A 25,142-nucleotide genomic window follows, 5' to 3' on the forward strand; every position below is an offset into this window, starting at 1 on the left:
GAAGGTTTAGGGCTAGAAGATGGCCACCTTTTGAAGGCCTTTAGCAACCAAGATGATCTTCTCAATGGCAAGGGGAAGAGTAAAGAATTCAGACTGCCTGGAGCTCATGCATCCATTGGCCACAAAGTGACTGGCAGCAGATGAGTTATAGGGTCCCTCTCAGAGGCAGTATAGCTCTGATAACAAGATACTGGAAACAAACAACAGCAAACACTCTCATGCCCTTCTTGTGGGCCTCCCAGAGGCATCTACCTGGCCACTGTTGGAGACAACAATGCTGGATAAGATAAACTTTTGGTCTGCTCAAGCAAGGCAGTTGTTATGGAGGATGAACAGGTCCAACAGATGAGTGAGGTATCAATCTCTCATGCACAGGGTACAAGAGGTGGTAGGATCTGGAGTTTGTGGCTGCAGGCAAACCTGCTTGGTTGTGGGTAAAAGGCCTTCAGTTCTATGGTGAAGGGCAAAGATAGCTAACCCCTGACTTTCCGTAGCTGGTCAAAGAAGGAACCAGCAAGGAAGGCAGAGGTGCTTGGGGTATCAATGCACGATCATACAGGAAGACTTCAAATGCACACCCAACAACGTGGGAACCATTTCCACATGGTGCTCTCCAATAATACAGGAGTGTGCATGTGAATGATGCAACCACACACACTATTGCTATGTTGCGGGGTGTGCGCGTGAAGTCTTCTTGTATGGTTGCCCATTGAGCATGTCCAGTTGTGTGGACCTTTCCCACAGAATCAAGATCCTCCCAGTGGAATGCTGGTTTGCATGGCGAGGACTCACATAATCATCCCCACCCACATGTTTACACTGTTCAGATGTCACCACTACATCAAGGGTTTGCATTGCTTGGTGCATGTGTGAAAAGGCCTGACTCTTTCTTCTGTCATCTCTTTCCTCAGAATGCTGCTCCCACAGGATTCCAAGTAGGCATGAAACTTGAAGCGGTGGACCGCATGAATCCCTCCTTGATATGTGTTGCCACAGTGACAGACGTGGTGGACAATCGCTTTTTGGTGCACTTTGACAACTGGGATGACACATATGACTACTGGTAGGTGAGAGATGAGTACAAAGGAACTACTCAGTCTAGTGTTGTCAGCCACTGAATTTCGCAGAAAAGGAAATCAAAGGCTAATTTGGAGGTATTTCTGCTCAAGAAAAAAACAGTAGAAATTTTGTGGGAAGTTCACATGATGTTAATAAAATTAGTAGGGATCAGGGGTTGGGCATTCACACATCTCCCACTAGGTCATACTCGCTGTTCCATCAAATCTCTCCTAACTGTGCACTGTGGTCCTGATGAGACTCGCCTCTCCCCAGCATAATATTAATTGAAAAGGAGATATGGTTTGCTTACAAAGCAAATAAAGTAACATCTAGTTTGGCTGTAGGTGTGCTTTGGATTCATGCTATTTGATAATCATCTTCTTTGTATTGCAGGTGTGACCCCAGCAGTCCCTATATCCACCCAGTTGGTTGGTGTCAGGAGCATGGAAAACCCCTCACTCCTCCGCAAGGTGAGTATGCAGTTGTTATCTGCTCTGTGTCTTGCCACAGCTGCTTCCACACACAACTGTCTGGTTTGCAAATTGCCCTAGACCATGGTTGATTTAACCCATGGTTTGTTGCCCTACCAAGGGTTTGTCTGGCAGGTGATTGAACAAACCGTGGTTTGTTTTCTCAGTCCCTGGGTTGTTCATTTCCCTCCTCCTTCATCCACTTCCTCCCTGTATCCTTTGCTGCACTATAGTACTGGGATGTAGAGTGACTGGATGTTTTTGCTGCTGTTGCCCACCATCTCTGTGGCCTGGTGAAACAACCCATGGTTCTGGATTCACACATAACAACAACCCGTGGTTTAAACAATCCAGAGTTCATAACCCAAGAACCAAACCAGAGGTTCTCTTTCTGGGTTGTTCATGGTTAACAAACCATGGTTTGTTAGCATGCCGCATTCACACATTACAAATTCAGCAACCCATACAGTGGGTTAGCATTATGTGCAAACCGGGCCCATGAATTCCTATTGGGCTATCAAGCCTGGAACGTCTTCCATCACAAAACGTAATCTGTAGCCAACTAGAAATTCACAGCGCCGTTCGCATGCTAAGAATACATACGCTTTCAGACATAGAGATGATAATCTCCACGTAGAAAAAAGTAACATGATGGCTAAGAGTCTTGAAATGGATGCTGGGTTTGCTGGAGTAATGTCAGAATAATAGCTGAGGAGTTTTTTCCATTCATGCTGTATGTATGCTTAATTGTTTGGTTGTTTTATTGTTTTATTTAAACATGTATATACTGCCCTTCATCCTATTAAGACTGCAGGGCAGTTACAGGGCCAGCATCAAAGGTAGGCATGTCCGGGCACCTACTGAGGGCCCACATCCCAGCAGGGGCCCCCTGACAGAACCCCCTGGACTTGCTCCTCTTCTTCCTCATTGCAGCCTGCTTGTTCACCTGCTTCTTGGTCTGGCGCAGACAGCGGTGGTAGGGAGAAGGAGGAGGAGCAGTCGATGCTGTTGCCTACTTGCTCATTAGCTCGGCTCTCTGCTTGTTAAGCAAGCAAGCGGTAGCAGTGAAGAGAAAGAGGGGGAGGAGTAATAACAGCAGGTGACAATGGCAGTGAGAAGGCAGACTCCCTGAGGGAGGAGGGGGCCCATTGAGGGTGTCTTCCCTAGGGCCCTCCAAAGCCTGGGGCCGTCACTGGCGGTATACAACCAATTTTATCACAATGCAAACCACAATAATAAAAAGACAGGTAAAATCCTTAAAATAAAACTAAAATGTGCAGTTATTTCAAATACCAGTATAAATAAAAATATCTGTCCTGGTGCTGAAAAGATTGTAACGTAGGCACCTTTTGAGGGAGGGCATTCCACAACTGGGATGCTGCTGTGGGTATATGTCTTGAGGTTGATGCCAGTATTCTCTCCAGTTTGTCGTTTAATGTTCAACTTCCTTTAGGAATAGGGCAACGTTCCCATAAATCAGTTATGAACCTTGTGTGCAGCATGGGGAGAGCAAACATTTTTGTGCGCATCAGGAAACATACAGTGATAATTCTGAACAGGCCAGTGATTTTCACACAGCTATCAGCTGGCATCGACCACCTGGAGTCCCTGAGACCTTATTACAGCTAGTGTGTGATTCTGAGGCCTCTCTAGCAAAAGCATTGTCATCTGGCAGCAATTTCATTTCCAGACTACCCTGATCCTGAGAACTTCACCTGGGAAAAATACTTGGTGGAAACAGGTGCTTCTGCAGTGCCAACCTGGGCCTTTAAGGTGGTGAGTAGTCTTATATTTTTCCCTAGCTTGCACTATACATGTACAAATATTTTCAGGAAGGATAGTGGAAAGAGAATCAGAAGGAGGGTAGGAAAGGGTGAATCTGTCAAGCTTGATTTTGCTTAGATTCTGATTTTTCTAATGCGAAGTTCATTCCATCCCAATTGCATATTGGATTGTGATTTTTTTTTTTTTAGTCCAAATTGGTACACATTTTCATGTGCATTTAAAAAAACACACACATCACACACACATTTTTTCTGCATGTTTCCCTAAATGGCTGCATTTTTGTGTACACTTTTGCAAATGTATGTATTCCCCCTCTCCATTGAATAAAGTGCTTTCGTTCACATTTTTTAAAAAATATGCATTTTTGTGTGCATTTTTTGAAACGTATACATTTTTGTATGCTATTTTTGGTGAACTGCATCACAAACTTCAGACATTTACAGATTTTGGTAGCAAACTTATAGTTCATGTTTAGGTTCAAGGAGTGTGAATTTTGTAAGCTAGCATTAAGATGCAAACCAAACGAATTTCTCACCCAACCCTGGAGGAGGGTGATCTGGTCTTCATGCAAGTAAATGTTCATAAGGCAAACACCCCCACTCTGATTATCCTTTTCAGGAGGAATATTTTTAGCAAGGTGCAAGTCTTCACACTCTTGAACTTGGGAATTGTGGCAAAATCATGAACTGGATCACTACCTCCAAATTAGAAACAAACTGAGTATTCATACTGAAATCCCTTCTTTGGAAAGGAAGAGGTTGAGGGGTGCAGGAAAGGGAATTGCTTGTAGGATACTGTTTCACCCACTTGATTCTCTTCCCCGTCCTTGATTTTTCTCACTCCAGAGGCAGCCCCATGGTTTCTTGATCAACATGCGGTTGGAGGCCGTGGACAGAAGGACTCCGTCCCTGATCCGAGCAGCCAGTGTAGAGGATGTAGAAGACTACAGGATAAAGGTGGGTGGTGGTTGTTATAAAAATCTGTTAGATGCCTTTCTCAGAAAAAGACTCAATGCGTCTTACAACAGAGATGAGAACATACCCAAAAAATGATTTCCCCCACTCTGTGTTTATGACTTATTGGTGAATAATTCACTCTTTCCTATCTCTGCTTTCTTGCTTTTATGATGGTATCTATATAGAAACAACAAAGAGTCTCTTGGCACCTTCTAAACTGATTTATTCTGGCATAAGCTCTTGTGGACACATTTCACTTCGTCAGATGCATAAAGTGTAATCCTCAGTTGGCAGGGATGGCTGGGGTGGGTGGAATGGGGGAATTGTAATCACTGAGGTCAAAGGGAACTGAAATGCAAGAAAGTACAGGCAGTGGTAATTACCTTAACAGTGGCCATTCACAAACCAGTTGTTAGGTGTTAACACAGACATCTCTGCAATGATGAGTGAATAACGCATGTAATGTGATAAAAAAGGCTTTGTACCTATTTAAGTCACAGGAGATAGAGTTGAAGCTCTTGATGAATTCTTGTTCAGATGTTTTGTGTTGAAATCTATATGTTTACACGTGTTTATCATATGTTTATTTATAGTAAAGGAACCCTGGAAGAAGTCTTTTCCTACCTCTGCTGTATATTTAAACTGGGAAACTTTGACCTGGTTCACACAATATGACAAGCCAGAGTATGAATTGAGCATGGGTTGAGTATGAGTTGTTGCTGAATCATGGCTTGTTGTGTTGCGTGAACCCAGCTGCATTAACAAACCATGGTTTGTTAACCACAAACAACCCCTAGTTCACATAGCTCACAACCCAACAACAAATCATGGGTTCTCTTCATGGCTTGTTTGTGATTAACAAGCCATGGTTTGTTAGCACGGCTGGGTTCACGCAACACAACAACCCATGATTCAACAACAACCCATACTCAACCCACACTCAGTCCGTGCTCTGGCTTGTTGTGCTGTACGAACCCAACCTTTGTCAATTAAGATGCCTCCTATCTATGGCTCACTGTAGTCTGGGGTGGGGTGGGGGGGTATTCTGGGATTGTGCACAAGCACCAGAAAGCCACAGAATTTGGTACTGGCTGTCTAATTCAGTATCCTGAGTATATCAGTTTTTCTTTTCTTTTTCAAGCATGTTTCTAGCATTAATAGTTAAGAAGATATTAAATACATACTGTTTCTAGTCATTGTTTCATTGTTTGCATTTTATGTTTTTAATGTATTGTACACCACCCAAAGAACCTGGGTTATTGAGTAGTTTAAAAGTGCAATATATACATAAATAAATTTGGACAATGCCTGGTGAAATCTCAGAAGTCACAGGAGATGGTTCCGTAGGTTTCCCTGTGGCTTGCACAGCCAGGTGTTGCTGGGCCACATTACTAGCAGAAGCAGAATATATTGTGCATGCGAAAATGATATTTGTTTAAGGGCACATGCTGGGAGTTGCAGGTCTTTTTCTGTCTGAACATGCATAGGATTGCACCTTAATTTGCATAATGTACACATTTTTTGTAGAATAGAACTTTTCTTAATGCAGCATTTGATTATTATTTTAGTGCACAATATTCAAGCCCCTGTAGAGCCCCGTCTCATGCCATGGCATCCACTGCATTTGTGGCAGCAGCATGGGAGGGCCAAATCTTAAGATCCTGTTAAGATGATGATTGCTATGCAGGTATTTATAACAACAGAAAAATAGAGGCAGTGTAACAATGCCATCAGCCACTCCTGCAAAATCTCTAGCAACTCTGTTGCCACTCTCCAATAATATTTATTTATTACCCACCTTTTCCTCCAAGGGGCCTAAGGCGGCATAGGTTATCACCATAAGAACATAAGAAGAGCCATGCTGGATCAGACCAAGGGTCCATCTAGTCCAGCATTCTGTTCACACAGCCACCAACAAGCTGTTGACCAGGAACCCACAAGCAGGGAATGAACACAACAGCACCCTTCCAACCATGTTCCCCAGCAACTGGTGTACACAGGCTCACTGCCTCTGGTACTGGAGGTGGCACATAGCCATCAACACTAGTAGCCATTGATAGCCTTGTCCTCCAGGAACCCCCTTTTAGAGCCATCCAAACTGGTGGCCATCACTACATCCTGTGGTAGCGAGTTCTGTAGTTTGACTATGTGCTGTGTGAAGAAGTACTTCCTTTTATCTGTCCTGAATCTCCCATCAATCAGCTTCATAGATTGACCCTGGGTTCTAGTATTTTGACAGAGGGAGAAAAATGTCTCCCTGTCCACATTCTCTACACAATGCATAATTTTGTAGACCTCTATCATGTCTTCCCTTACCCTCCTTTTTTCCAAGCTAAACAATCCCAGCTGTTGTTACCTTCTCTCATAGGGGAGATGCTCCAGCCCCTCGATTATTTTAGTTGCCCTTTTCTGCATTTTTCCAGCTGTACAATATATTTTGTTATTGAACTGTACCAGAACTGTACAATTTATTCCAAGTGCGGTCGCATCATAGATTTGTATAGGGGCAGTATGATATTGGCAGTCTTATTCTCAATTCCTTTTCTAATTATGCCTAACATGGAGTTTGCCTTTTTTTACAGCAGCCTCACACTGGGTTGACATCTTCATTGAGCTGTCCACCACAATCCCAAGATCTCTTTCCTGGTCAGTCATCGCTAGCTCAGATCCCACCAGGCTATACTTGAACTTGGGATTTTTTGCCTCAATGTGCATCACTTTACACTTGCTTATATTGAACCGAATTTGCCATTTAGGTGCCCATTCTCCCAGTTTGGAGAGATCCTTTTGGAGCTCTTCACGATCTCTTTTTGTTTTAACCACCATCAATAATTTGGCGTCATCAGCAAACTTGGCCACTTCACTGCTCACTCCTAATTCCAGATAATTTATGAACAGGTTGAAAAGCATTGCTCCTAATTCAGATCCCTGTGGAACCCCACTACTTAATTCCCTCCATTGGGAGAATTTACCATTTATTCCTACTCTCTGCTTTCTGTTCTTTAACCAGTTACTGATCCATAAGAGGACCTGCCCTCTTATTCCATGACTGCTAAATTTGCTCAGGAGTCTTTGGTGAGGGACTTTGTCAAAAGCCTTTTGGAAGTCAAGTAAACAATGTCTACCGGATCACCCCTGTCTACATGTTTATTGACACTCTCAAAGAATTCTAAAAGGTTAGTGAGATAGGACTTACCTTTGCAGAAGCCATGTTCATTCTTTTTCATTAGGGCTTGCCCTTCTATATGCTTACTAATTTTATCTTTAATAATACCTTCAACCTATTTATCCGGAACAGACGTTAAGCTAACCAGCCTTTAACTTCCTGAATCCCCCCTGGATCCCTTTTCGAAAACTGGTGTTAAATTGGCCATTTTCCAGTCCCTAAGTATAGAGGCTGATCTTAGGGACATGTTGCACATTTTGGTTATAAGATCAGCAATTTCATATTTGAGTTCTTTGAGAACTCTAGGATGGATACCACCTGATCCCAGTGATTTATTCTCTCACAGTTTATCAATAAGTTTGAGAACTTCATCTTTTGTCACCACTGTTTGCGTCAGTTCCTCAGACTCCCTTCCTGAAAACATCAGTTCAGGCACAGGTATCTGTCCTATATCTTCTGCAGTGAAGACGTATGAAAACAATTCCTTCAGCTTCTCTGCAATCTCCTTATCCTCCTTCAGTACTCCTTTAACTCCATTGTCATCCAAAGGTCCAACTGCCTCCCTAGCTGGTTTTCTGCTTTTGATATATTTGAAGAATTCTTTATTTTTGGCCTTGATGTTGTTAGCGATATGCTCCTCAAAATGCATCTCTTATTGTCTGCTTGCATCACCTTTGTGCAAGCTTGTGCTCCCTTTTGTTTTCTTCATTTGGGCAAGACTTCCATTTTCTGAAGTAAGCTCTCTTTTCTCCAATAGCTCCCTTAACACTGCTCATTAACCATGCCAGCAACCTCTTGGACTTGGTGCTACCTTTCCTAACCTGTGGTATACATTTTAGTTGGGCTTCTGTTATTATGGTTTTGAGTAATCTCCCAGCATTTTGAAGGGATTTAATCCTCTTGACTCCCCCTTTTAACTTCCTTTTCACCAGTTCCCTCATTTTGGAAGAGTTTCCTCTTTTGAAGTCAAAAGTGACTGTGTTGGACTTCCTGGGCAATTTTCCACTTAAATATATACTAAATTTGATAGCACTGTGATCACTGTTTCCAAGTGGTTCAACAACATTTACATCTCGTACTAGGTCCTGGGTGACACCACTTAGGATTAAGTCCAAGATTGCCTCCCCTCTGATCAGTTCCACGACCAAGAGCATCAAGAAATTTAACCTCTTTGTCATGGCTGGAACATGCATTTATCCTCCTCCTCTTTCTATCCTCACAACAACCCTGTGAGGTAGGTTAGGCTGCAATGAAAACATGGGGACCTCCTCGTGTAACACATGAAGCAGCCCTTAAAATTCATTTATGTGCCAAAACATGCCTTTCACCTTCCCCTGTGCTCGTTTAATGCTCAGGGCTGATTTCTAAAGTCTGACTTCAGCCTGTTGATTTCTGCCCATAGATCCATTTTGATGGCTGGAGCCATATCTATGATTTCTGGATTGACTCAGATCACCCAGACATCCACCCTGTGGGATGGTGCTCAAAAACTGGACATCCGTTGCAGCCTCCTCTCAGTAAGTACAAATATTATGTACAACACACATGCTTACTGCAGCCCTATTACCCATATATAGTGATGGTAGATGTAGTATGATCAGCCGCTATGAATTAGAATCAGTGGTGTAATGATAAATTTTGAATTCCAGGCACTCATCATGACAATCCCTGTAACCACTCCCCCAGGGAGATTCCAAAATTGCAGGCAGCTGGGTAGATCTATATCAACAAATCAGTTCTAGGAGTTTTCATCTCCACCAGGAACAGGACTTTTGTAAAGCTAATGGGCCTTAGTTGTCTATTCAAGACCAAGGCATCCCCCAAATATCTTGCATTACAACAGGGAACAATATATTGTTGGAAACATTCATTCCTCACCATCACTACTGATACTGTAAGAATTGCAGCTAAGCTCAGAGGGAACAGGGAATTCTGAGCGGGGTGGCAGATGGCATCAGCGTCCCCGCTAATAAAAAGGTGCGGGTGTTGTGTCCCTCTGAGCCCTGGCCCCACTACACCACCACCTAGAACAGGGATCCATGCTTTTCTACAGCTTCTAAAACTCTAACACGGCCCCACTATGCAGCATATACTCCAGCCTAGATCTACAAAACTGTCATTGCCGGCATTAGCCTCACCCATGAGTGATTTCTAGCTCTGCAACAGAGCACAAAAGCCTGACCCCTGCAGACCTTGCTTCCTTTGATTTCTCTGTCTTCAGCAGACTTTGCCTCTGCATCGTTTTTCTTTGCAGCTACGAAATCTAGAAGTTGCTTTCTTTTTAAAAGAGGAAAAACAAAAAGAGAGCCAAGGTTTACTGGGCTGCTGTCTATGCTATTGCTGTAAGAAACACGCTTGTGGAACCCCTTTCCAACCTGCGTATGTAAGGCACCATCACTTCCAGCCTTTATACCATCTTGGCCTTTTCTTAAAGGCTTTATGGTGGTGCTGCTGTTTTGACAGTCTTTAAGGATGTTCTTAATTATTTTTAATGGTATGATGCCGAATTGGTGTTGGATTATACTGTAATATGGAATTTTGTGATTGTGCATATTGTATTTTACGCTTTTAGATATGCCACTTTGTGCGGGTTTTAACCCTAAATGGTGGTCTATAAATATTTAAATAAATAAAAGCATCTGTAGACCCATTTATGGGTCTAAAAATGGAACAGAGGAATAGTTTATACAAAGAACCTTTCCTTCAATAAAGAAATCTCTGTTCAAGAAAATATAGATATAATGATCAATTTTGATTTTTGGTTTCTGAGATGACACTGTGTTTTCTCCATGTAAAGCTTAACACAGTAATTAGAGAAGCAAGTTATCTAATGAAGAACTCAAATTTTGAACCAGTTTCTGTCCTGTGTGCAGTACAACACTTCTCCATTTCAATTAGTGCAACTCAGCCCAGGAACTTGAGTCCTGATAACCAGATGTACAACATCTCATCCAAATTTATCCACATGAAATGTAATCCTCCAATCCTGCGTTGCACCAAAGTTTACTGTGGAAAATCTGTAGAAATCCTGGACATTGAAGATCATTGAGAGCCTTTACAAATTATTAAAAAAAAAACACCTAGATTTTACATTTTTTTTAAAAAAAAAACACCTAGATTTTTCCCATAGTGCTAAGTGCACTTTCTCTAGTTTACTGCTGGTGTAGTGAAATCTCATGTTCATGTGATGGATTTGGTAGGAAAAGAGAAAGCCATACTGCAGTTCGCAGTTCTTGCTGTTGTCATGAGGGTGAAAATGAGCCCTGACTTTATGCAGCTAGGACGTGCTTGTATAGGGAATTGGTCTGGAAACTAAACTATGGCAGCGGAGAAATCCCTGTCTAAATTATTATTTTTTTCCCTTTTGTGCAGGGCCAAAAGAAGCCGTCTCTTCTGCCAATGGGAACTGCCCAACCTTGGCCTGTAAGACCCTCCCCAACACCAAGAGCTCCAAATATAGCTTTCACAGGTGAGTTCTTACCATAAGGTGCAAGGGGAATACAGTGCTGACTCTCCTGCTATAGGCTGCATTTACTTACGTTCCCACAACCAGTAGCTGGTGAGCGACCACAGTACTGTCCATGCAGCATGCCTGGGATACGTGCTGTCAAGTTAAGGTAATAATAATAATAGTAATTTTAGGTTTTCAAACAACAGCAACGAGGGGAACATATCCAGATTATTAAATTACTATGCTAGGCCTGCAGAATGTATGACTCAATAAGCTGAAGGCAGCCACCAGCACCTTGCCATGACATTGACAAACCTTCTATTGTTGTTGGCTGCCACAGACTGGAAAAACTGGTGGGCCTATGAAGTACCTGGCAGGATACAGTTCATGGCTGTTGGGCTGCATTTTGCTTGATAGGTTGGAGGTTGAGCAGGATTGTACTGTGCCATTGTTTTCGTGGATATCTGCCCGTATCCATGACAACTGTCAACCATAAACAGAACTATGCACCTTTCTGATCTTCTCTATTCTCCAGAAAGTGTCCAACGCCTGGTTGTGATGGCTCAGGTCATGTGACAGGGAGATTCACTGCTCACTACTGCATCTCAGGGTGTCCCCTGGCAGAGAAGAACCAGGGAAGGATGAAGGCTGATCTCTCAGACACAGAAAACTCTGTTCGGAAGCGGAACCTAATTGGCTTCTCTCAGCGGAAGAAATCTCGACACCATGGAAGGTAAGGAGAGAGCTGGAGCACTTAATGCAGTTGGAGAATCACACTGAGGAGTGCCATCATCACACACAAGCGAAACACTTTCTCTTGTTTGCTCCGTGGCTGCTCCATAGAGCTTAGTTTAGGCATTTCTCACTACCCCGTACCTCTACAGCATTGGGGCTGTTTGTGCATAACGGCTGCATTCAGTGGCAAATCACGGGTTAATTAATTGCGGGGGATGTGCGCTGTGTGCAAGCTGCTTCCAGTTTCTAGCAACAACCTATGAATGCCGCATTCGTAGGTTGTTACTGTGACATCTGAACCCAGGCACCGTGGGTTGTTCATGGGTTAAACAACCAAAAGTTAACTCAAGAACGAACCATAGGTTAAGTTTGGGTTGTTTGACTCATGAACAACCCAAAGTGCTGGGATTTGGACATCACAGTAACAATCTACGAATGCAGCATTCAGATGTTGTTACTGGAAACTGGAAGTGGATTCCTACAATTCATGGGTTAATTAACCCACAATTGCCACTGAACGCCACCATTATATGCGAACAGAGACATTCCATCTGATGGGTTATAGCCAATATTAGTCTAATTTATATCGCATTTATTTCAGTGGGTCTACTCTAAGTGGGATTAACATTGGCTACAACTCATTTTCATTATACTGTTTCTCAAAAATGTTGAGCTTTGCGCTCCTTCTAAACTTATTCTTCTTTCTTTCTTTCTTTCTTTCTTTCTTTCTTTCTTTCTTTCTTTCTTTCATTTCTATACTGCCCAATAGCCGAAGCTCTCTGGGCGGTTCACAAAAATTAAAACCAAACAGCACACAATAAAACAATATAAAATATACAGAACATTAAAACCACAATATAACAATGCAACCACAATAAAAACTAGCAGCAGTGCAAGAATTTAAAATACAGATTTAAAACAGCAAAGCTAAAAGTCTAGAAAGCTAAAATGCCTGGGAAAATAAAAAGGTCTTCACCTGGCGCCGAAAGGAATACAATGTAGGTGCCAGGTGAACCTCACTAGGGAGCTCATTCCACAGCCGAGGTGCCACAGCAGAAAAAACCCTCCTAGTAGCCACTCACCTCACTTCCTTTGGCAGGGGCTCACAGAGAAGAGCCGCTGAGGATGATCTTAAGGTCCAGGCAGGCACATATGCGGGGAGGCGATCCTTCAGATAACCTGCCCCCAAGCCGTTAAGGGCTTTGAATGTTAATACCAGCACTTTGAATCGGGCCCGGAAACGGACTGAAAAAGTATGGCGTAATATGAGCTCGCTGGCCACTCCCTGTTAACAATCTTGCTGCCCTATTTTGGACCAGCTGAAGTTTCCGGATCGTTTTCAAAGGCAGCCCCACGTATAATGCACTGCAGTAATCCAGACGAGAAGTTTTCAGAGCATGGATAACTGTAGCTAGGCTATCTTTGTCCAGATAAGGGCGTAGTTGGTATACCAGCCTAAGCTGATAAAAAGTGCTCCGTGCCACTGAGTTCACCTGTGCCTCAAGTGACAGTTCTGGATCCAAGAGCACCCCCAAACTACGAACCTGATCCTTTAGGGGGAGTGCAGCCCCCTCCAGAACAGGTGGAATATCACCTAGCCGGGCAGACGAACCACCCACTAACAGTACCTCTGTCTTGTCTGGATTGAGTTTCAGTTTATTGGCCCTCATCCAGTCCATTACTGTGCCCAGGCACTGATTCAGAACAGCCACTGCCTCACCTGGGTTTGATGAGAAAGAGAGGTAGAGCTGGGTGTCATCCGCATATTGATGGCACCTCAGCCCACACCTCCAGATAACATCCCCCAGCTGTTTCATGTAGATGTTAAACAGCATGGGGGATAAAACAGAGCCCTGTGGAACCCCATGGCACAATTGCCATGGCACAGAGCAATAATCCCCCAGCACCACCTTCTGGAATCGGCTATCCAAGTAGGAGCAGAACCACTGCTGTGCAGTGCCTCCAACTCCCAACCCAGACAACCTATCCAGAAGGATACCAGGGTCGATGGTATCAAAAGACGCTGAGAGGTCCAGGAGAATCAACAAGGTCGTACTCCCCCTGTGCCTCTCCCCTTCTTCCCCTCCCCAACCCCAACCCAGCAGTAATAATCCATTCTACAGGACAGCATACAGGGTGGCTTGCTGCTGCATGCCAAGATCTGTGGGTTTGGGCCTTAATCCAACATTGCTGTTTGAAAAGGGAATAGAACAAGGTCCCATGGCATGATCCAAAGGGAACATGCTACAGCAACCATGCTGAAGCAAAGCAGGCTGGATTGGAGACTGTAGGGGAACCTTGTGTATATTTCCTTGAGCTCCGTGGAAGAAACATGAGATATAAATGTAATAAAATACATACATACATGTGGTAAAAAGCAAAGGTAGCTGTATTGGCCATAAGGAAAAATTCCATAATCCATATTAGAGCAATACCTTTATTAAGCTAACTCAATGTCTCTCCTAAAACCACACACAAGGACATACTATTAGAACAAAGGAGTTCTTCCCAAATTCAGTTGAGATGGTGAGGTTCACAGGGGAGCCTTCATCTCCATAAATCCAGTGAGGATCTTCTGCTCGAGAACATTCAGCCCTCCCTGGAACTTTGCATCTGTACAAGTTGTTACATGCCCCCCAAAGGGAACCTCCAGGCAGTTTTAGAACCACCGACTTAATACAGCTACCATGTTGGGGAAACCTATAACTTCTCCAGCTGCCTTGTGTGTGTGTGTGTTTCGCCCTTTTTGCAGCTGTTTTTGGTCTTTCCTTGCCTCCATATGATTTCCCCCACCTCCAAAAATACGAACTAGGACTCAGTTAATGGGGTCTACCATAGCTCATCATCTTCCAGTCAATGCACTGTACACTTCGAAGATAAAGCTGGTTTTATTTCTCTAGAGGGCGACCTCCAAAATACCGGAAAATCCAGCAGGAAGACTTCCAGAGTAAGTGCACATTATCTCTGTCTCTGCTTTGCTAGCAAAGAAAGGGCTTCTCCTATAAGAGCAGTGTTAAAAGGCAGACAAATTATCAAAGGGCACTTCAAGTATAAACGTTGCAGTTTAAATGAGAGATGGCACACCCAAGACACATGTTTTAAATGTGATCTTCACTTTGAGTGGTAGCTTTGTTAAAATATGGTTTGATATTTCCCATTTAAATTACGCTGTTCAGGATTAATTCTGTATATCACCAGTGACTAAAATCTTCCTAAAATGTCATGCAAGAAGGATTAAGACACTGTTTCTGTGGAAAGGGTAGATGCTATCGAGAGGCTTCCAGAACAGGGATGGGCAACTTGTAGGCCTCAGCCTAATTTCAAAAGCCTTCGGCAAATGATCAATTCAGACCTGTGGCAAAAGCAATCTGTCCCTCCCCCAGCAGCCTGCTTTGTGTGGAGGGAGAGGAAGGTGTGTGTGTGTGTGTGTATGTGTGTGTGTGAGAGAGAGAGAGACATGAGGTCTGGGGACTACATTCAAGTCCATGGCTTTTGCAACCCCGAATACCCCCCACCCCGGCCGAATTTGCCGCAGTGGTGGCAGCAAAAAATACTGCAATTTTGCTTGAAAACAAGTTGCATGGGGAGCACATGCTTTCTTTGGAAGCAGAATCATGCTCCTGGAAGCCACTCAGGAGTGCAATTCTTCTTCCAAACTTTGTTTTCAACTACCTTCGGCAGCAAATTTGACAGGGTCAGCAGTCCGTAGGGCTCTGGGTGATGGGTGGAGCGCAACGAGCTTTTGTCTGTTTGATCCCCTGGACTCTGTTCCGAATTCTGCCAGCTGGCCCAACACAGTGCGCTCAGTCAGGCCAGCTGGTGGAATTTCCGTTTTTAAAAAATGCATTAAAAATTGTGGAAATTACAGTTGTAAATTGCACAAATTTACATAATTTGCACAAATTACAGCCAGAATTTGCACAAATTATGTAAATTTGCGCAATTTGCAGCCATACTTTGTGCACATCTCTATTTGAGCAAATTATGACTAAGACAAAAATAATGCATTAGAAAGCCTCAGAACTCGGGGAAACCATGTGGCTTGGCTTGCAAAAGCAAGCCAAGTTGGGCACGTCATGGAAGTCCAGCGAGCCCAGAAAGGGTCAGATTTCCTGGCAACTGATATCCCTAGTGGTACGACCCCAGTTGGTTTAGGGGAGGCAATGCGCCTCGCCAACCCCCAGAAGTTGACCACCCCTGAAGCGTTCTCTTCAGTGCCAAACGCTGACAACATGATCAGTCTTCAAGAATGCTTCTACCAACAGCTATCTGGTGGTTCTCGATGGCTCACTTCATATGATTGTCCACCCACATAAGTGACCGCTTTTAACAGTATTCAGATGGCTGAAGCTCCATTTAAGTCATGCCATAATTCCCTGTTACAACAGGGGAGCTGTTCATTCACACAAATTGTGGCAAGCTCTATCCACATGCAGGACATGCAGCCACCTTGGTGGGTGACTGTTGCAAGTGTGAAGCATGCCTAAATTAATCAGTTTTCTGTAATATGGCCCTTACTTGGTCATATGCGGGTCAACCTGGAAGCGACAACTGCACACCCAACTCAGCTTCTGCAAAAACGATATAAAGTGAGGTGGGGCGATTATAATGGGGGGAGCTGAACCATTCCCCCTCCTCTGCTGCTCACCCCCAAAACACTGCACCCCAGCCATTTTCTCCTAGGGGGGACTACTTCCAATTCTGGAGTTCCACAAGGAGGAGAAGCAGTTGGGACCCAGCAGTTATGGAGGATAAGGCACAAGTGGAGTAAGGATTTAGCTTCCTCCCACAGCCATCCTGCACTTTAAACTCTCTCATCACACTTATGTAGATTTGGCAGCAAACTTGATTTTAACGTATGGGTCTGCTGCCATCATGTCTACTCTGACCCTGAATCTCTTCCCAGCTTCACACATCATCCAGGGCTTATTGCCACAAGCCCTGGAAGAGAAGGCCTCTTTCTTCATACGTTAACCTGACATGATGTTTTGAATGTCATTGCCAGCCATTTCGTCAGACAATATGCACCAGTCTCTCTTCATGTCGGCCTTGTCAGCGCACCCAGACCGTTCCCTGTCCCTCTGCTGGGAACAGCACTGTAAGCTCCTGCCAGGAGTGGCTGGAATCACAGCGTCCACTGTTGCCAAGTGGACCACAGATGAGGTAAGAGCATACGAAAGGCAGGCATAGGCAAAGGAACTCAGGCGTGGCTCTGTGAAGGCACTGCTATGATGCTGGGGAAATTCTGCCACTCTATGATTCTGCATGCCCACACAGCTCTAGGCACATGCAAGTGGACTTTGGTACATTTGCACACCTTTGTACCTGCCCACATGAGGGACTCAGAGATACCCATCTCATACTGCTGACCTCTAGGAGAGCTTTGCAGGAAGTGGTCTTGAAGGTGCATATGAAATACTGCTCACACAGCATTTGGGAAGCTTTTGGGGCGATCCAGAACTTAATTTGTCTCAGAACTACTTGCACGTCATACTCTGTTACTAGAGCAGTAGAATGCACAGTAAAATGAAGAGTATAAAAAGGGCAGTTTAAATAAAACTTATTTTAAAAATTTTCTCTGTCCCTTTATTTATTTTTCTTTGGCAAATGGGGTTCGGAAACTTAGCTGGTCCAGAATGCTGTGGCCAGACTGTTGACCAGAGGCAGTTACAAGAAGTACGTGACTCCCTTGTTACAACAGCTTCACTGGCTAGCAATCTGTTTCTGGGCCCAATTCAAAGTGGTTATGACTTATGAAGCCCTATATGACTTGGGACTGGGCTCTTTGAAACACTGTATTCCCCCATACAACGTTGTCCGAGCTTTAAGAACTTTTAGGGAACCCCTTCTCTTGGTCCCGCCACCGTTGGAGGCATGTTGGTGAGGACGCAAGAGAGGGCCTTCTCAGTGGCTGCTCCCAGGCTCTGGAACCCCCTGCCAAAGGAGGCTGCCTCCTCCCTCTTGGTTGTCCTTCTGCCAGCAGGCAAATACATTTTTATTCAGACAGGCATTTGGCACTTAAACTGGGTTGCTGTTGAAGGGGGTTTTACCTGGTGATTGTTAATTGCTTTTTACTGATGTGTTTTAATTTGGCTTTTAATCTCTTTTTATGCTTTAATTGTATCTCTATTTTTTTGTTAGCTGCCTTGAATGCCATTTTCACAGAAAGGCAGGATATAAATTTAACAAATTAATAATAAGTAAATAAACCTGGGGGCAGGAGTGTGTGTGTGTGTATGTGTGTGTGTATATAGAGGGAGGGAGATACTTCTCTCTCTCTCTCTCTCTCTCTTTCTCTCTCTCTCTCATTTACTCCTGTATGTATTTTCTCCAAAGGTCTTTAGCTTTGTACAGACACTGACGGGTTGTGAGGACCAAGCAAAACTCTTCAAAGATGAGGTAAAGAAATGGGCCATAGTCTCACGGAGTTGAAATTCCTCTAGCATGTGGAATGGGATAGCAGATTTGTTAGGAATTATGTACTAAAGCAGGGGTGGGGAACCTGTGGTCCTCCAGATCATGTTGGACTACAACTCCGATCAGTCCCAACTTGTATGGCCAATGGTCAAGTATGATGGGAATTGTTGTCCAATAACTTCTGGAGGGCCACAGGTTGCTCACCCCTATACTAACCATACCTTCGAGTGCAGGCTTATCCTAGAAATCTGGCTAGCTAACTCCTCACTCTGGTACATTGTTTTTTATTTTATTATTACATTTATATCCCCCCCTTTTTTTTTTCCTTCAGTGAACCCAAGGCAGCTTACATGGTCCTCCTCCTCTCCATTTTATCCTCACAACAACCCTGTGAGGTAGATTAGACACCTTATTGCTATCCCCTCTTCTGGTTCTTCCCCCAACCTGATGGTTCCTGGTGGCCTTACCAATCTGTCCTCAGGTCTGGTGCTGCTGCTGCTGAATGCCAGGTCAGTCCAATATAAAATCTCCCTCATCCATTGTGGATGAGGGCGCTGACCTGGTATGTATTACTGAGACCTGGGTGGGGGAACTGGGAGGGGTCACTGTCTCCCAGCTGTGCCCTCCTGGGTACTCAGTGCAGCACCAACGCCGACTCGAGGGTTGGGGAGGGGGGGTTGCCATAGGAATTCAATCTCCCTCTCTAGGCTTTTTGCTCATTCGAGTGCAAATCCTGAGTGCTTGTACTTTGTGTTGGGTACCCGGGACAGATTAGGGATTCTGTTGGTGTACTGCCCACCCCGCTGCCCATCAGACTCCCTGCCTGAGCTGACGGAGGTGGTCTCAGACTTGGTGTTGAGGACCCCTAGGGTGATGGTCCTGGGGGATCTCAACTTCCATGCCGAGGCTGCTGTATCCGGGGCAGCTCAGGACTTCATGGCCACCGTGACAACCATGGGGCTGTCCCAACATGTCATCGGCCCAACGCATATAAAAGGCCACACGCTTGATCTGGTTTTCTCGACTGGGCAGGAGGATGGTGATCTGAAAGTGGAGGAATTAACATCTGTCCCTTTGTCATGGTCAGATCACTTCCTGTTGAGGTTTAGACTCTTGGCAGCCTTCCCCCTCTGCAAGGGTGGGGGACCTATTAAAATGGTCTGCCCCCAGAGGCTAATGGATTCCAATGGATTCTAGAAGGCTCTGAGGGATTTTCCTGCTGGTATGGCTGGTGCTCCTGTCGAAGCCCAGGTCACTCTGTGGAATGCAGAGATGACTCGGGTGGCTGACACGATCGTGCCCAAGCACCCTCTCCCTCTGAGCAGAGCCCAGCCAGCTCCTTGGTATACACCCGAGCTGAGGGCAGTGAAGCAAGAGGGGAGACGGCTAGAACGCAGATGGAGGAAAAGTCGTGCTGAGTCTGACCGAACACAGGTAAGAGCCCACTATCGAGCCTACTCTGTGGCGGTGAGGGTGGCAAAGAGACAGTTCTTTTCCACCAGCATTGCATCTTCTCAGTGTCATCCAGCAGAGATTTTCCAAGTGGTTCGTGGCTTGTTACATCCTGGGCCAGGGAGAGAGACAGTGGAACCCTCGGTGGCATGCTGTGATGAGTTTGCAAAGCACTTTGAAGATAAAGTCACTCAGATTCATCATGAATTGGACACCACAATTAATGTAGTTCCATTGGTAGAGGCGTTCAGAGCACCATCTGGTCCAGTTTTATTAGATGAGTTTCAGTTACTGAGGCCTGAGGATGCAGACAAGGTACTTGGCCAAGTCCGATCGACCACTTGTGTGCTTGACCCTTGCCCTTCATGGCTTATTAAATCAAACAAGGAGGGGATGTCTGGCTGGGTCCAGGAGGTTGTAAATTCCTCCTTGAGAGGGAGTGGTGCCAGCTGCTTTAAAAGAGGCAGCAATCAGAGCACTCCTGAAAAAGCCTATCCTGGACCTGGAGGATGTTAACAATTGTGGGCCAGTGGCCAACATCCCCTTCCTGGGCAAGGTGCTTGAACGGGTGGTTGCAGGACAGCTCCAGGCACTGTTGAATGAAATGGATTATCTAGATCCATTTCAATCAGGCTTCAGGCCTGGTTTTGGAGTGGAAACTGCCTTGGTCGCCCTGTGGGATGACCTCTGCCAGGAGAGGGACAGGGGGAGTGCGACCCTGTTGATTCTCCTGAACCTCTCAGCGGGTTTCAAAACCATCGCCCTTGGTATCCTTCTGGATAGGTTGTCTGGGCTGGGAGTTGAAGGCACTGCACTGGTTCCTCTCCTACTTGGATGGCCGATTCCAGAAGGTGATGCTGGGGGATTATTACTCTGTGCCACGGCAATTGTGCCATAGGGTTCCACAGGGCTCTATTTTCCCCCCATGCTGTTTAACATCTACATGAAACCGCTGGGGGAGGTTACCCAGGGGTGTGGGCTGAGGTGCCATCAATATGCGGATGACACCCAGCTCTACCTCTCTTTCTCATCAAACCCAGGTGAGGCAGTGGCTGTTCTGAATCAGTGCCTGGGCACAGTAATGGACTGGATGAGGGCCAATAGACTGAAACTCAATCCAGACAAGATGGAGGTACTGTTAGTGGGTGGTTCGTCTGCCCGGCTAGGTGATATTCCACCTGTTTGGGAGGGGGTTGCACTCCCCCTAAAGGATCACGTTCGTACTTTGGGGGTGCTCTTGGATCCAGAACTGTCACTTGAGGCACAGGTGAACTTAGTGGCACGGAGCACTTTTTACCAGCTTAGGCTGGTATACCAACTACGCCCTTAGTTACGACAGGGCATAGCCTAGCTCCAGGTGTCCATGCTCTGATAACCTCTAGTCTGGATTACTGCAATGCGTTATATGTGAGGTTGCCTTTGAAAACGGTCCGGAAACTCCAGCTGGTCCAAAATAGGGCAGCAACAGGGACTGGCCAGCGAGCTCATATTATGCCAGTACTTTTTCAGCTGCACTGGTTGCCAGTCCATTTCCGGGCCCGATTCAAAGTGCTGGTATTAACATTTAAAGGCCTTAATGGCTTGGGGCCAAGTTATCTGAAGGATCGCCTCCTCCCATATGTGCCTGCCCGGACCTTAAGGTCATCCTCAGCGGCCCTTGTCCATGAGCCCCTGCCAAAGGAAGTGAGGTGGGTGGCTACTAGGAGGGCTTTTTCTGCTGTGGCACCCCGGCTGTGAAATAAGCTCCCTAGTGAAGTTTGTCTGGCACCTACATTGTATTCCTTTTGGCGCCAGGTGAAGACCTTTTTATTTTCCCAGGCATTTTAGCATTTTAGCTTTCTAGACTTTTAGCTTTGCTGTTTTAAATCTGTATTTTAAATTCCTGCACTGTTGCTAGGTTTTATTGTGGTTACATTGTTACACTGTGGTTTTAATGTTCTATATATTTTATATTGTTTTATTGTGTGCTGTTTGGTTTTAATTTTTGTGAACCGCCCAGAGAGCTTCGGCTATTGGGCAGTATAGAAATGAAATAAATAAATAAAGATTAGGCTGAGAGTCACTGGCTGGCCCGAAGTCCCCAAGTAAGGGCAAAACAAAATGTTCTGCTAATCACACATAGCAGAGCTGTGCGTGATTGGCTTACGTACTTGATTGTAAGTGTGCATGGCTCCAATTTGGATCGGGAACATGCGATTTGGGGGGCGGGATGTAAGCTTACCCCTTCCTGCTTTTGTGCCAATATTGTGAGCGCACACCATGGGATTCCAATGGAGACATTTTCTTTTTTTTTTACACATGCCCCCCGCGCCCCCCCCCCCCCAGGTGGATTTCAGTATGAAAATGGGAGGGGAGAAGCTTAAACCTCCCCTTCTGAATTGCCACAGTCCCGATCTGAATCAGGGCCGCATGCAGTTACACTCACGTAAGTAAGCCAATCACGCACAGCTCTGCAATGCGTGATTAGCAGAACATTTAGTTTGGCCCTGAGTTTCATGGCTGAGCAGAGACTAGAATCCGGATCTCCCAAGTCCCAGTCCAATACTCTTAACTACTACACCACACTGGCTTTCATAATAATTTTCTTTCTGTTCTGTTCCCCCCAAAAAGAAGCCAGAGGAGAAGGGTATGATATGGTGTGTCTGACACAGATTTAAAATATCTGATATTTGTGAAATGCGTTCTGTATTTCATTTGTAAAAAGAGTACTACCATGAAGAACCATGGTTGTGAGTTGCACAAACAGTTGAAATAATCAGTCTTGATCTGGTGGCCTGGCTGAACGTTACATAGCTACAACCTTCCTGTAACGCTAGGCGATTCCCTTCTGTAGCTAACAGGAACTCCTTTTGTTCCACAGCAGGCAGGAGAAGGAGGGTGGACGAAGAGACTGGTGGAGTAGCAGGGCAGGTGGTGCGATGGCTGCATCCTCTTTCATTGTTGCAAAGCCTTTTTTAAAAAATGGTTTCAAGCCTTTTTTTTAATAGTTTCATTTGTATTGATTTGTATAAATTAACACAGAACTAGACAGGAATCACTGACTGCACAATACCTGGTCCTGTATAACTAGAAAGCAAAAGATGCTCCGTGTAAGAAAGTGGAGCTATCTAAACTTTTAGTTCTTGGCTGCAAGGGATCAGAATGAACATATTGTTGCAAGATCCAGAGGTTGTGTGTGTGTTAAGCCTGTTCCAGCACGAGGGCCAAATTTCATTGTGGAGAAGCTCTTTGGAGGGGGGTGCATTCCAGGGATGGGTAGGGCCAAAGGGAGAACAGGGCAGGGCCAAAATACCAGCTTATTTTAGCTTAAAGTCAGCAATGAAGCCTTAGGAGAGGCAGTTAAACCTTTTTGAATGGGGGGAAAAAAACTGTGCAAAAGCCAGGAAACCGCCAACAATTGGTGGTTAGAGGAAAGGGGGTGAGGCGAGGGGTAGGGGGCAGGGCCATCTGGGGAACCACAAAGGGCCATATTGGGACCCCAGGTTGGCCGGATTTGGCCCACGGGCCTACGGTTGTGCACCCCTGATCTAGAGTGTCCTTTTCAATTTGTGCAGCTAGCTAATTGGCAAAAAGAGGTTGAATGGTGATGGAACTGGGGCTGAGCTTTAAAGCACCATCACTGGGTTAACTCTTGGCAAAACTCGTGAGAGGGGTTCATGGCAGGGGATCAGCAGTTCTTTAGACGCATTATGTGTAGGCCTACATGACCAGGTTTTTCAAAGGCTGAAAGTTTGACTGTTCCTCAGTGATATTCTCAAAGGTGTCCATTGACTTTCACTTAATTTGGGTGGCTTAAGAAACTCTTTCTTGACTGCTGAAGCACATCTGCTCTTGGCAAGTTGGGAAACGTGCCCAGGCATAGCATGGCAAGCTCCTTGTGCGCCCAGTTTCTCTGCCCAACCAGCGTAGCAGAATCGTACTCCTCCCCCCTCCCCAGCTGTTTGGCAGGCAGGGGGGATGCAATCGTGCTGGGAAACTGGTGGCGTGGCTGAGATGGGGCCTCACCATGGAGGCAAGGGATCCAGTGGGGGCCACAGCTCCGCTTTATTACCCTACCAAGGTTTGGAAGCCAGCCATGAATATTGCACAGCCCATGCTTGTCCCACAGTCCTTAGCTGAATGCATGGCTGGGTGGGCTGGAATGGGATGAAGGCTGTTGGTGCTAGTCAAATGCTGGGACATGATGCACTTTTATGAGAACTGCACTTTTTTGCCAAGAGAAGCATTGGGCAGTATGCAGCTGTGTCATTCTGCTAGCACAAATGACATTCTGCTAGTGGAAACTAGATTCCGAACTATACACAAGAAGAGAATCCAACTAAAGTTACGTTTGTGCAAGCATGGTTGCACAAGCAGTTGCACATTATGGTTGTGCATTTATGCTTGTGCAACTAGTTGCGCATTACACTTCCGCAAGAGGTTGTGCAACTGGTTACACAAGTGTAATGCACAACTGTTTGTGCAATGGAAAGATTCGGCAGAGCTCTGCTAGCGCTATTTGACTTTGCGGAATGACACCATTGGATACTGCACACTGAGTGGAGAATGACAGCTTGCTTTATGAGCAAGAACATCTATTCATGGGTGAGAGAGGCATCTTGAACACCTCTTTTTTCCCCACAGATGATCGACGGTGAGGCATTCCTTCTGCTGACTCAGGCCGACATTGTGAAGATCATGAGCGTCAAACTTGGCCCAGCACTTAAAATCTACAATGCCATCCTCATGTTCAAAAATGCTGATGACACCTTGAAGTGAACCACCCTCGGCAGCACTTCACTCTCCTTCATACGGAAGCTGCCAAACTCTCTTGTCTGTCTGTCTCAGCAGAGTGGAGACCTTCCTGACTGCTGCAGCTGTAAAATCCTGCCAACTTGCTCTCTCTTTTTGAGTCTTTGTCTTTGTTTACATGCCAAATCCATCCCCTGTCTGTCTTCCTCTCTTTCTCCTACCAGCCTCTCTGAATACTGCCCTGATCATGTCTAACAGTGGAGTTCCAGCACTGACCTGCGTGATCCCACAAACCCTGCTAAGTTCTTCTCATGATGGTTTTAAAGGCACACAACATGGGTTTGAGACTGGGTTTGCTATTTGATTCAACCTGCCTTGATTTTAATCCTTCAACTCTTGACTGCCCGGGTTGTTGCATTATAAAGTGTGCCTGGATTTACACGATATGGAACAAGAAGACATCTCTATATTGATTGCCAGTATTTCCAGTTACCCAACTTCAAATGGTATCTTAAATTTGGAAGCAATTTTGAACTCTGATGTTTTAGGGCAAAAGTCAATCTAACTATCAGGGATTAGATGATGAACTTCACAATAGAAGCAGATTATCTATATCCAGGGACTTGCTCCTCCCGAGACAGGCCATTGGACTAAGTACATTGTAGGCATAACCCATCCTAACAATTCTGGATTCATTGCTGCTACGGAAAAATGAAGAATATATTTTGGTGCTCACAATTTATAGATTTGTAATATTGCCATGTTAGTTGTGGAGGATGAGAGGAACAAAGCACACTATATAATATTGTTCCTTGGTTTAACTTGGTTTAGCCCGTCAGGCTTGCATGGAGTACTTTTTCCCAGAGCGGGCCAAAAAATATTTATGGAATCAGAACTTCGCAGAAAATAAGACAGGCAAA

At 45.1% G+C, this 25,142-nt stretch overlaps 1 protein-coding gene across 1 annotated transcript in view; it reads left to right on the plus strand.

The window, feature by feature from the left end:
* L3MBTL1 (L3MBTL histone methyl-lysine binding protein 1) overlaps positions 1-24,665 on the plus strand; it is a 59,678-nt gene extending 35,013 nt beyond the window's left edge. Inside the window, exons 12-22 of the mRNA XM_084848367.1 lie at positions 912-1,063; positions 1,453-1,529; positions 3,220-3,305; positions 4,160-4,270; positions 8,839-8,953; positions 10,809-10,905; positions 11,423-11,620; positions 14,523-14,569; positions 16,628-16,785; positions 17,959-18,021; positions 24,115-24,665. Coding sequence (XP_084704493.1) covers positions 912-1,063; positions 1,453-1,529; positions 3,220-3,305; positions 4,160-4,270; positions 8,839-8,953; positions 10,809-10,905; positions 11,423-11,620; positions 14,523-14,569; positions 16,628-16,785; positions 17,959-18,021; positions 24,115-24,249 — 1,239 coding nt within the window. The 3' untranslated portion in view covers positions 24,250-24,665. The remainder of the gene's footprint in view (positions 1-911; positions 1,064-1,452; positions 1,530-3,219; positions 3,306-4,159; positions 4,271-8,838; positions 8,954-10,808; positions 10,906-11,422; positions 11,621-14,522; positions 14,570-16,627; positions 16,786-17,958; positions 18,022-24,114) is intronic.
* Positions 24,666-25,142: the final 477 nt, after the last annotated feature.

This window comes from Heloderma suspectum, chromosome 4 (genome assembly GCF_057233095.1).
Source record: "Heloderma suspectum isolate Gila_16-S chromosome 4, 16-S_ref, whole genome shotgun sequence".
NCBI lineage: Eukaryota > Metazoa > Chordata > Lepidosauria > Squamata > Helodermatidae > Heloderma > Heloderma suspectum.